Here is a 12703-nt window from a genome sequence, read left to right as displayed (position 1 = left end):
TGAAGAAAATATGAAATATGTGTATGTGATAGTTTGGTACAAAATTGATTTAAATGCAGTAAACGCAAAGGAAATGCTTTTGTCTTTTCTTCAGAATTGATTATTTTTTTATAGGGAAATGTGGCCCTAATCGGACCCTTCAAAGGTCCGAAAAGTTGGGAAAATGGTGGTAAATAAAAAGCAATGTGTAAGACTTGGCAGGGACTTTTGGTATCAATTTCCATATTTTCTATATTGAAGTTTTCTTTGTGTGAAAATAAAGATTCTAATGAATTTAAAGAAAATTTTTTTTAAAAATAATTTTGTTTCATATTTTAAAGAATTTAAGTTTAAAAATAATTTTTAAGACTTTTTTCTTGGTTCATTCTGCAATGAAATCCCTGATTAAAAAAAACTAATAATATTTCTTAAAATTTTTTATTAACACTTTACAAGAAAATATTTTTGTACATAAATCATTTTCAATTTCATACACTGAAAAAAAAACAAAACTTTTTCAATAGGAAAGATAAAAATCAAATTTCATCTTCTTTATTGATATTGTGAATAAATAATGAAAACAATGATTTGCATTTCCAAATCAAAATTAAAAGGAATGAGTTATGAAAAATGCAAAATCATTTCTAATTTTGTCTAGCGGCATGCCATAAAAAATGGCCCAATTTTCTTCTGTCTAACTCTGTGTCAATTGCCAATAATTCTCAACCAATGAACACAAATTCCCTTCCAAATGCCTTTTTATGTTATTTTAAACTCGCTTTTCACCCTGAAAACCCATACAATAGGTCGTAACATTAATTTTCTTATAAGAAAATATAAAACCTGTCACCTTGGGGCAATAAATTTTGACAACAATCTCAAAATTATGTGGTCTTGTAATGGAAGTGAATACAAGAATTATTACCCTTATGGTGTTGTTCCAAAATTTTGCCTCAAGGCTTAATAAGTTGCAGCCCGGGAAGAGAAGAGAAAAAAAAAGCCGAAACTAGTCGTGATATTGTCTAACCTGAAGATCAGTGATATTAATCTATACACCGCTAACAGTTAGTATTAAGAGCCATGTTCACGAAGGCAATTAATCGCGCTATGATGTTAGAGCCGCTGCTGGGAATCCAGTAGCGGAGAATCCCTCATTTAAGACGCAATATGGTGTGCTATGTATGTGTGTGCGGTGTACCTGTTCCCCTTACCTCTGAGACCGTTCAAATCCAGAAAGCTGGGGAAAAGTGCGGATTTGATTGAAAGTATGTATGCGATGTATGTATATGTAGTATATATAGCTAAAAGGAGGTAATACGTGCAATTGCTGACTGAGGGGCAGAAGAAATGACGCGGTGAGTCATGTTTTGGGTTTTCTGGAGTGCCCAAGTTTGGGGAGGAGATTGAACTGCGAGAGTGAATTCCTGGAACCGCGAACGCCCCCGTTCACAGCAAAAATATATATACACCGTGCGGTGGACCTGGGGCTGTTTTGGGTGGGAGTGCGAGCAAGACGGATTGCTGGAAAGTAGGTCACAGGGTGTGTAGCGCCCTCTATGCAAGTGCGAATTCCACGGCAATCCGCCAATCAGGACACCATGGTGGGGGTCACGTGGTTTTGTTGTTCTATATCAGCTGTGTAGCCGGGCGTTTGATGGTATGCACGGTGTAGCGACCAGCACTGAGTTGCTATGCAGCCCGATTGCAGCACGTGCGAAAGAGATGCAAAACACTGTTTACGCGTTCGCAACCCGGCTCGGGTCGTACCAAGAAGCGACGGACGTTGGCAGTGTTTTCAATTTTGATACGCACACACCATTGCAATGGGCAATAGAAGTGCGTATTCTGCGTAGTTTTTCCAATGTAGCTACGTACGCACACATCGTCATTTTGATACTTTTTTTTTCCTCAACAAACTCCACCAAAGAAATCCCGGAAGAGTTTATAAATTCGTGATTTTGTACTCCATCTCGCTCATATTGAAAGCCATGAGATCCCCATTCAATGGATGTTGGAAGGAGATGGAAAAAAACTGTATATATAGTTCTTTTTAGTTAGGAGAGAAAATTGCCGCGCAAGAGGGGGAGACATATTAATTTATTGTGTGCAACAAAATTTATGACACCCCATTGAGAGATGAAGGGACAAAAATATTAAAATCCGGCTTGAAGCATAGATTTTTATGATTTTCATTCAATACATGGGGAGGGGTTCGATCTCTAAAAAAAAATCTCTGAATTTTTCTTTTCTTCTCCATGCAAACACATCCAACTTAAACTCAATACACGCTCAATGAATGCGATTCCGGGTCATTTAATCTGCATCGCCATCGGTGGTGTTGGAAATTGAAAAGATGAGGACAAAATGGAGATTTATTGACAGAAAATTTAATCATCTCTTTGATTCTTTGCATGAAAAGAATCTTTTATTGCCTCCCTGGCCTCTCAATGAATTCGCTTGCAAGGGTATCGCCTATCTCGCTCTGACGAATAGTTAATTTCTTTGTTGTTAGTTGTACATCTAACCTGTTTCTATCTTTTTCCCATCAGGGCCCCCCTTGTCTATGTATCTGTGTGAACTATTTTCCTCTCAAATAGTCGCATTTAACGGCTATTTTGTTTACTTTCCCGAACTTGTTTACACCCCAATTGATCCTAGATGCATCTAGAATGCATTTTCAAGGATTCCAGATAGCGTCAAGGGGCAATTGAAGGAGTAAACAATGCCAGATACGCAATTAATGTTAAATTGCACAGCCCTGCTATGTGTAATTGTGTAATGTAGGTATCGCGCGGCATATATAGAAAATCTCATCTATCCCCACCACAATGGGATTTGCCTATGTATTGCCCTACCCCCACTCACAATCTTTCTCATTCTATTACATCACCTTCCCCTCTATTTGCTATCTCCCTCAAGCTGATCAGCTGTGTTAGCCGCGTGTGGATGAGACGGCAGGAAAACATTGGTCATACCCTCTCGTTCACACACAAGCCGGCCGGAGACAAGGCTCGAAACGTAAAAAGTTTCGCGCTCAGTCGCTGACAGAAATTCGTGTTAAAAGGTTGTTATCAGAAAAACCGTTTTGAGCAACAACAAGCGCTTCGCTGTAGTTGTGCGCGCAACACATACAGTCGCAATCAAAGCAATTGAAAGTGGTTGAATGGTTGTGTGAGAGTACCCAACAGCTGCGTCGACCAAGCAAACGGAGCCCGCACTTCATTCACATCTCGACACTCGGTGTGTTCAGATCGGTACTCATTCCGGTACAAAGGCAGGCGCTCTTGACAAAGTGTTCTGGATCTAAAAGGGAAGTGAATACTATTGGGGGTTTTGCTATTTTTGCAAGAAGGACATTAACTGGTCAAAGTATGGTTTATCGCATGTTTACGGCGGTCCACCGTCCTCTCTGTTGCCGATATGATCGTACAGGTGCCACTGTGACAAATCCCTGTGACTCTGTGTCCAACCCAAGGCTCACCGTTCAATGTGAAGATATCACGCACTCTTGGAATTCTCTGCCACCAAGTGAGGTGCCCGTTTGGTAGTTCAGTTTCATTCAGTGTCATTTCCGTTCGACTACCCTCGTTTGTATCGTAGGAAGGTCTCCACTTCTTTTTTTTGTGTTCGTTCTTTCTTCAATTCGGCAAGGACCAAAGTGTTTAAAAGTGTATTCCTTTTTGAAATTCACCACATCAGGTGTGTTGTGTAAATCCAATTGAAAGGTGTTTTAAAAAAATAAAGGTTTCTTTATACTACAACCATCTAAAAGAAGCAAAATAAAAATAATAATTTATAGACTCTGATAGAACTGTAAGGCAAATAGCCAAAAAAAGTGTGTTTAATAAAATAAAAATTTTAAAAAGGACTGTTTGAGAATTTTTATTACACTCTAATCTTTCCAGAGAAGAGTGTTGATATTTTGGACTAACAAAGAGTAAATCAGTAGAAGTTGTTGTGTTTGTAGCAAAGAGTGCTAGCAAGCAAGGAAGAGAAAAGAAAGGAAGCTCAAGTGTGTTGAAGGATAAAAGTTTGGTGTTATTCTGTGTAATAGTGGTGTAAGATGTCCACAGGAAAACGTCTAGCAAAGCGTTCCATAATCGGTACCCGTGTCTGTGCACCCGGCACTGACGGACTTTTCTATTCCGGTGTCATACACTCGGTACGTACTCCTGCTAGTGCACAGGAGAATAATAACTGCATCAACTTAACGCCCAATACCAAGTACTCTGTGCGTTTCGATCAGAAGCAGGATCTCGGTCGTCGCGGGTTAAATCGCGAATTTCGGGATACTGATTTGATCGGACCGGGCTTTCAATCTGTTATGAACGTTCTCTTGCGCCCAGGACAGAAGGTCTTTCTTACCTTTAACGGACGCGAGTGTGCTGGCGAGGTGATCACTCACGATAACATCAAGGACGAGGTGAACGTGAGGATTCAACCACTCGGACAAGAGGTAATAGACGAGATGATCTTTAATGTTTTGATCACATATTACAAAAACAAATGATTTACTGATCCAATCGTAGAGGTCGCTTCCTCTACCCATGGGAGCCGCATATGAAACCGGCTTCGCCTACACGTCAAATTTCAAATTAGCATTGCTCAATACTTTTATAGAGTGCTCTTACATAAATTACCGTGTTAGACTCGCTGTGATCGCATACACAGCCACACGTCAGAGTCGTAACTCTATGCGTCAAGGATAGACCTTTCACTTAAGAGAAGGGGCTCAGGTGATTGCCGGTATAGAAGGGAGGGGGAGTGTACCGGGTAAAGTCTTCCCGAAATGATTGATCGATGCGCGGAAGCCGATTTTGAACCTGAATATCAAATGACGTAAAAAAAATTGTGCCATATTTAATAAAACTTTTCGGGCACACCGCTAACTTCCGCAAGCACGACCTGAATTCCTAAAATTCCTCCCCGGTGTCTCCAATTCTTCACACTTCCAAGGTGAATCGCGCCACCATCAGGCTTACCGTTTGGAATTATTGACACGTCGAGCGGGATGGGTTTGGAAAGAAATAAGAAATATAAAGAAAGAAAAAAATCGCCAATTATAAGGTGTGGGTAACAGATCTATATGGATGTGTGCGGCAAGTGCCGGTTGGGTGAGCTAGCGCAAATATGTATAAAAAAAAAGTTTGCGCGCGATTTCCATTGCGGAAACTTTCATTTTCTTCCAATCACCCAAAAAATACTGAATTATGCCGGAGAAACGCAGAGACAGACACTTTCTTGTGTGTTGCCGGGCAAAAGTCAAACGAGAGGGACATCGGAAATTGGAAAACGTTGCATAAATCTCTGCAAAGGTGGGGATCGCACACTCACTAGACCAAGTGGCGGTAATGAGAAATTCCATTCACCGTCCCACCAAATGCCATTGGTAATGGCTAGACAATGGACCATCCATGACACAATTAGGCTGCTTTTTTATGTGATCTCAGAGGCCGCCATGTTTGCACAACGGCCATAGGGGGTGGTCGCGTTTCGTAACGTTTTTTTTTTCATAACGAATTGCTTCCATGTGAAAATGATGCTTGATCTGATTTTGATGCTTTTTTAGAAGCAAATGGGGAATGCATAAAAATAAGATTTAAAATGAGGTCACCTGTAGCAAGAGAGAGAGAGGGAACGGAGGGGCTGGAACCTGCGAAACCTGCGAAAGACAATCAATCGAGAGCTGTCAGATGGAATTCCTCGTGCGGTGAATGGAATTCGGTGGGATTACACAAAAGTGGCTCTAATTGAAATTGCGTGAGAAACTTTCACTGTTTCGGCGACGAGCACCATCTTTTCTGTGTTCGCTCTATTGCAAAAAAAAACGAATATACCGGAGAGGGAGGGAAAATGTATGTATGGAAAGCTTCCGCATACCTAATGGTACTTGACGCGAGTCCGTGTGAGCGTGAGAGGGAGATACCATGTGCGGAAAATGGTTTGCAATAGACGAAGGAAAATTCCATCCTATTGTCTTCCTCTGGCAAATGGAGACTCCCACAAAAGGGATGAACCTGACCCAATAGCCTGCTCTACTTCTTCTCTCCACAAGTTGTCCTCCACCATACCACCCCTGTTGATTAGAGAATGATTAATTCACTCGCAACTGCAGCACCATTCTGTGATTAATTTCATGGTGGTGGTTGAAAATGTGAGAGAAAGGAGAGGCGCGTTGTACGTAAAATTTAACGATTTCCCCGAGCTCCGAGGTCATGAAAGCCTCCTTTTTATGGCCGCACCTTCAAGGGTGGATCTCTCCCTCCATCCTCTGCACTATTAACCAACTGCTTGGAAAATTTCACCCCCGCATATAGCATACGTACATAGCATTTCCCACACACACACATTCCTTCTGCCACAATTCAACTGCGCCATTGAGAAAAAAGTCTGAGAGTACGTTAGAGCGGCACTACAGAAAAGAAATCATTTGATTAACCCTTTTTTTGCAAGTTGTTTTCAAGATCTCTATCAACTAATATGCCTATTTATCTCGAAACTTTCTCCACACGATGTGTTCTGCCCCTCATGATGTACCTACTCATATACTTACATTATATTTTTTGATAATTGCATAACTGCTGTGCGATAAATTTCTGAATTTGGAGGTGAAAATAAAGAGAATTAAATGAGATCCAAAAATAGACTAATTTATTTTGATGGTATTCCACTATGAGAAAGGTTACTAATGGCTGAAAAATTCGAAAGTTTTTCAGACCAAAAAGAGAAGATTTATGGAGGATGCGAGACCATTCAGAGATATGGTTATGTTTTAGAATTAAGTACAAAGGTTGATTGGATCTTCCAGAGGGGCCCCACATATATGATGGGGAAATCCCCAGAATTAGTTGAAACAATTTCAAAGTTAAACCCATTAAGGGTCTAACGGTTCAATGGTGCTTTATTTATTTTAATTTATAGTGTGTTTGAATCTCAAATAGGATCTTTTTTAAAAAGTTCTTAATCATTTCTTCTTTTATTTAACAAGTTTCAGCTTAATAAAAAAATTATTTTTGAATTTAATAAAAGTAAAATGGATAGAGACTTTGATTCCCGGCTGGACCATCGAGATTTTTAAGCATTTTTTGTTTTTCAATCTAATATTTATTTTTAAATTATTAAAATAAAAAAAGAACCTACGTAATTAAAATTGATTTAAGTGTAGGTACGAAAATTCTTAAGCGATTAATAAAAAAAGACTCAATCTTGCCAGCCGGGCTACAAATGAAAGTAACGTAATAATTTCACTGCGTATAATAATGAAAATTTAACCCATTCAGCGGGCCAGATATGTGTTGTTAAATAAATAATAAATTTCATTAAATTTTCCCACATGACATAAATTTTATTCCACATAATAATTTCAATAAAATTTCTCCCAAAATTATCATAAATTCAGAAAAATAATTTATTGCCTAAATTTTGTTCTATAACCTACTTACGTAATGGAAACATTTTAATATCACAGCTAATAAAAGCGAGCAATGCAAATTTCCAAAATTCATTTTGAATCATGCAGATTTGCTTCAAATAAAATAAACTTTCCCATAAGTTATTAATTTTCTTTGGTGAGAACGTTGTTTTCCTTGAATTTATGACTAAAGCTCGTATTGAAAAATACATAAATAAATTAAATTCTCGATTTGGTAATTACTTCCACAAACGCGGTTTAAGATATGCTAAAACGTGAGTGTCACAAACAAGATTATCGGATTATATGCGTAAGTCATTATGTGAGGAAGAATAGAGCTTAAAACTTGAGTGCTTTTATCGCATCTTATCGCAAATAAATTTTTTTTTCGCTTGTCAAATTAGTTGTAAGTTTGAGTTTATCAAAATGCTAAGTCAAGGTTTCTCAGAGGAGGAATTGCTATCTGTGTTGCTATATGGTTTAATTAGTGGTTAATCTCATGTTTGTGTTTATCGACACCTGCCAATTAAGAATTTAATTTGGAGCGGAAGTTGAAAATCCACCCTTTTTGGGGCTCAATGAAAGCTTCCGACTGGATTGAATTTTGGGGGATTCTCTGTGTGCCATTAATGGGTCATAAATGAGGTGTCAACATAAGAAATCCGTTGTTTTGCAAATAACACCAAAAATTCCCAATCGATGAGACAATCCATTGTTGGACAGTTGACCCAGAATTTCACGCCAGACGTTTTCCAAAACAGAGATCCTCCACATTTTTGGTGTCTTTGGTGCCCAATAAGCAAATTACAAGCTCATGAGGTCATGTGATGTGTGGCTTTTTACATCACAACACTTGCTGTGATGGAAGAAACTACGCAAAAATGGATGCGCAAGCGCCTGCTTTACGGGGGGAGAACTTTCGGAGTGGGTAGGAGGTATAGGAATTGTGAGATATGTGTTGTGTATACTCATAGTAAACTATACAGCCACCCGCGCGCGTGCTATGTGTATGCGTTGCCTTGAAGAAAGCTCCCTCGAAAAGCTCACCCGGCGTGTGCGTAGTGTTGGCGCGACACAAGTGAGTGAGTTTGGGTGCTTTCTGGCTCCAAAATATACGAGCACACCACGACATTCCGCCGCCGTAAAATGCGTATCGGATTGCGGGAGCATGGGGGACCAAGAGGGGGACGCGTGTGTATTCCCATGGACTTTTTCATCGACAACATACCAAATAATACGTTGGATCGTTAGCCCCGCTCACACATTTTTGGGGCTACGCACTCAAATGGAATGATGGAGAATGGGCGCTGTGACGACACGGCCTCGATGCGAAGGCGTATTTTGGGGGGGAAAGAAAAATTTTCCAATTGAGCTTTTTTTTTCACTCGGCCGGCGTCAGTGCGGAAATCGGCAGCTTCTGCTGGTTTTTCGTGTTTACTATACAAATGGCCTATACGATACTTCTAATAAGGAAAATCACAACTGAACTTCAAGCTTTTTATTTAATTTTTTTCAAAGTGCGAGTGCGTCCTCACCCTGGCATTAATTTACACGAGGTTGAGATTTAATGGTCTTTTTTTTACGAAAAAAAATTGCAAACTTCTCAATGAAAGTCATGCGGGGAGTAATTAAATTAATAAAGTGCAAAGTGGCAGTTAAATGGTGGTTTGTTAACTAATTTCCTTACAAACTAAATTGTATATAAATTTGTAAGCTAATAAATTTAGAGACAACTCCGCATTTTACTTTCTGTTTTTGTTAAATGAACTAAATGGGAAGTGCCGAAAAAAACAGTCCAAAGAGAGAGGTTTTCTACATAATTTTATTACAGCTGAAAAAGTTTAAATTGCCATGAAGTTTATGAAAAAGAAATGTCATTTGCATTGGAATTTGAAAATGAAACTCTTTATGAATTTCTGTACTGTTTTCCCTATGTAATTTTGCATGCATTATCATCTTTGGAGTATTTAATTTGTATTGGATTTGTTGGTTTTAACGGAAAAGTTACAATTGAAAGTATTTTAGTTGGAAGGGGAAAAGCTTTTGGCAACTGTTTGTTTTTCGCGCCATTTCGTGTTGGAAATAATGTTGGAAAAAAATCACCAATGCTCACATGTTTCCCTGTGATTTGCATATTTTCTCACCTCAACGGGCAACAATTGGCCAAAGGTACACGATTCACCTGTACTCCCAAAGAAGACTTTCTTATGCGGCGCGAGGGAAAAAAAGGCAGCGCAAAAGAGAAGTAAATGGATACAATTCCGCGTTATGAGGTTTTAACCTAAAAACAGAATAAGACCACACGATGAACGGTACTTCAAAATGTGCTATTCTTACCTGTGTTTGTCTTGATTTGTATTTTTCCTCGCATACAGCGGGCACCTCGCAAGCACGGGAACACCAAGAAGGTGTATATGAAAAAAAAATGAAATAAAAGAGCACAGAAGGTGAAAAATGGTTGGGAGGTTGGGCTGGCATATAAGAAAACCGCGCGCAGAAACCCAATGAGACTCATTTTCTTCCGCGGGCACAAGGAGGTGGGCAACAATGGAGGTGAAAACATTTTACCGGTGAATTTCGGATGGTAAACAATGATAGTGCGGAGCCGGTTGAGGGAATACACATTGCGCCGCGGAATTCCCCCCAGAATCACACGAATAAAAAAAACAACATATCGCGGAGAAAAAGAGCCGAGGAAGGCAAAAAAATAATACAGAACACACGCACTCAAATACACAGTAAATTGTAGAGTTGTTATGATGTCTTTATAATTTCATAAATCATTTTCCCGCTAAAAAGATAATTATACAATGAGAACCGTGTTGTGTGTGTAGAGCAATTGCGCCCTGACTTCGAGGAATTTGCAATTTCTTTACTCAGTCATCTGAAATTACTATTTTCTCTTCGGCCATCTAATGAAAGACCTTCCAATGGAGTGATGAAATATCGGGCACATAAGGAAATTAGACGATTTGACATGATGAAAGAGATTATAGAAGTTGCAACGAATGGAAAATGTGCGAGGAGAGTTTTTGATGTAAATACGTATGTTGGATTGCTTTTTCCCCGAGAAAATTCATCTTAATTGACTTCCAGAGAACTTTTCGTTGACTGGAGGCATAACACGAGATCCCCATTAGGGGGCTATATTGTTTGCAATTTTCAGAAATGAATGATTCAGAACTTTTGGGCTAATGGGAAAAACCTGTGGCGTTTTTAATTCAAAGAAATTTGCCACGAGGTGTCACCACTTAATTTTTTTTATGAGTTGTTCTTTATATGTTTGAAATTGTTATCAGTTCATAAAATAATGAGGAAATTATATTAAAGACTTCAATTGCTGATCAATCAAATATTTTTATTAATTTAATAATGTTGTTAAGAGAATTAACATTTGAATTTTGATCAAATTAAAATGATTCCTTCGTATTAAAAGAAACTATTTTTATCAAGAAAATCACTTTAAAAAATGGACAAGAAATTTTACTTTTCTTCCGCACAAAAAGTGCGAAAAATAGCAAGAAAATGTTATCTAATGCCAAAATCTAATTTTCATTATTCTTGTTTATTAGCAAAACTCATTAAGTTCTCGACATTCCTCCGTAATCATCTTCAAGGTTTCTTTCATAAAAACCCGGAAGCCATGTTCCCAATAAATTACCAAGATTTTGCCGTAACCTGCAGACAACATCACGTGGGCTCTTGTTACCACGTTAGGGCGCTCTCTAGAAAAAAAATCTGCTTTGCTTTTACCCGAATCTTATCTAATCTCCCGCATACACTCTTTCTTCTTCGTATACACACACGGCGATTTTTGGGGGAACAATCGGAAATGACGTCACGGGAGATAAAACTTTGGACAAAGATGGAGTATCGTTGACCTTGCTGTACTCTATGGCTGTGCTGTAAGGAAGAGCGATGATAAGAGGACGAAATATTGTTTGGCAAACAATCGATTAGGTGCGAGCGGCAAACAACAACTTTTTCATCGTTATCAGATCACTCTTTGGGTTTTTCACGAGCCCCCTTCCTCCACGTCTTGATCGCGATTTTCATTGTGCGGAAGTTTGTGTTTTGCCCGGCTGGCACGAAAGTGGTCCGTTTCGGTGGGGGAGGAAGAGGGGCACCTGTCGCAGCGGCTGAGGTTTCTGATAAGGAGGATGGGTTTCTTCGCGTGGGTTTCCCCCCATGCGATCGCAAGATTGAGGTGTTGTGAGGCTCGTGCTGCCGTGACATCATCCTGTAGATGATGATCGCGTAAACAGCATCAAGGAAAAATAGTGACTCATCGCAAAATTGTGTTGGTCGTGGCACCAAAAGCCAACGGAGAAGATCCCCGCGCGCGCGCACGTTTGTCCCTCGGATTCGCTGTAATTTGTAAATTGCGTATGAAATAAACATTCGTATTGCAATATGTTGGAAAAACAATGAGATTTCGTGTGACGGCGCAAATTGACGATCCATGCAAGTAATTCTAGTGCGAAGTTTCAGGAATATTCCAGAAGAGTGGAGAGAAATGATTTAAAAAAAAAGATGCTAAATTTCAATTGAACTCAATGAATTGCTCATTGTGATCGCGAAGGATGATCGCGCGACGAGGAATTTCTCAGCAAAGTGCCTCGGAGCCAGCCAATGCTCCGTTTTTCTTTACAATGTTGATTGCCAAGTGAGAGACTCCCTTTTGGTGCGCACACACACCGCAGCTTTTGCACTAAAATACCATGCTGGGGAGTTCTTGGAAAATTCCACGATCGCTCAAAGGTGATCAAGCATAATTAGCAGCACCGCTCTGTCGTTTTAATATGCACACACGACGGCCTCAAGAACGGAGATTTTCTTCCTGCAAGTGGAGCAACTACGAGGCTTGATCGTTCAGTGTGGCATGGAGGACTCCTCCCAGCGTGCCACAATTTTTCATCATTCGATCGCGAGTATCAAGATCACAAAAATTTCCATGCAGCTCTTATGCAAAAGATGTGATTGAGAAGCATTGAATGATCGCTGGATGATTCTAAGATCATCAATTGATTTTATTTCCTATATGTACCGTGAAGAAAAAGCCGGCAGAAATAGAAACAAATAAAAAAAAACAAGAAAAAAAGAAATCATAAAAAGGAACATTGAGAGCTGAATTAGACAATCAACATAGATTTTGAGAGAGGGAAAAAAACCCGGAGAATTGGCAGATTTCTCAAGCATACAAGTGCCCTGTCCCTCTCGGCCCTCTCACACTTGTGACTGATCGTGATTGCGCGACTTTTCCCGGGTAAGCGGCCTTGCCTTGGTGTGTGCTTGACGATGATTAAAGCGCTG

General features: G+C 39.5%; 1 protein-coding gene across 3 annotated transcripts in view; it reads left to right on the top strand.

Annotated features, from left to right (window-relative positions):
* The first annotated feature begins 3011 nt into the window (after nt 1–3011).
* The window catches only part of LOC129787101 (zinc finger protein 395), an 88205-nt gene continuing 78513 nt past the window's right edge, over nt 3012–12703 (top strand). For all 3 annotated transcript variants that reach the window (XM_055822420.1, XM_055822419.1, XM_055822418.1), the window contains exon 1: nt 3012–4435. In XM_055822420.1, the coding sequence (XP_055678395.1) occupies nt 4043–4435 (393 nt within the window). In that variant the 5' untranslated portion in view covers nt 3012–4042. The remainder of the gene's footprint in view (nt 4436–12703) is intronic.

Source organism: Lutzomyia longipalpis, chromosome 1 (assembly GCF_024334085.1).
Source record: "Lutzomyia longipalpis isolate SR_M1_2022 chromosome 1, ASM2433408v1".
NCBI lineage: Eukaryota > Metazoa > Arthropoda > Insecta > Diptera > Psychodidae > Lutzomyia > Lutzomyia longipalpis.
This window is presented reverse-complemented; position numbering and strand designations above follow the sequence as displayed.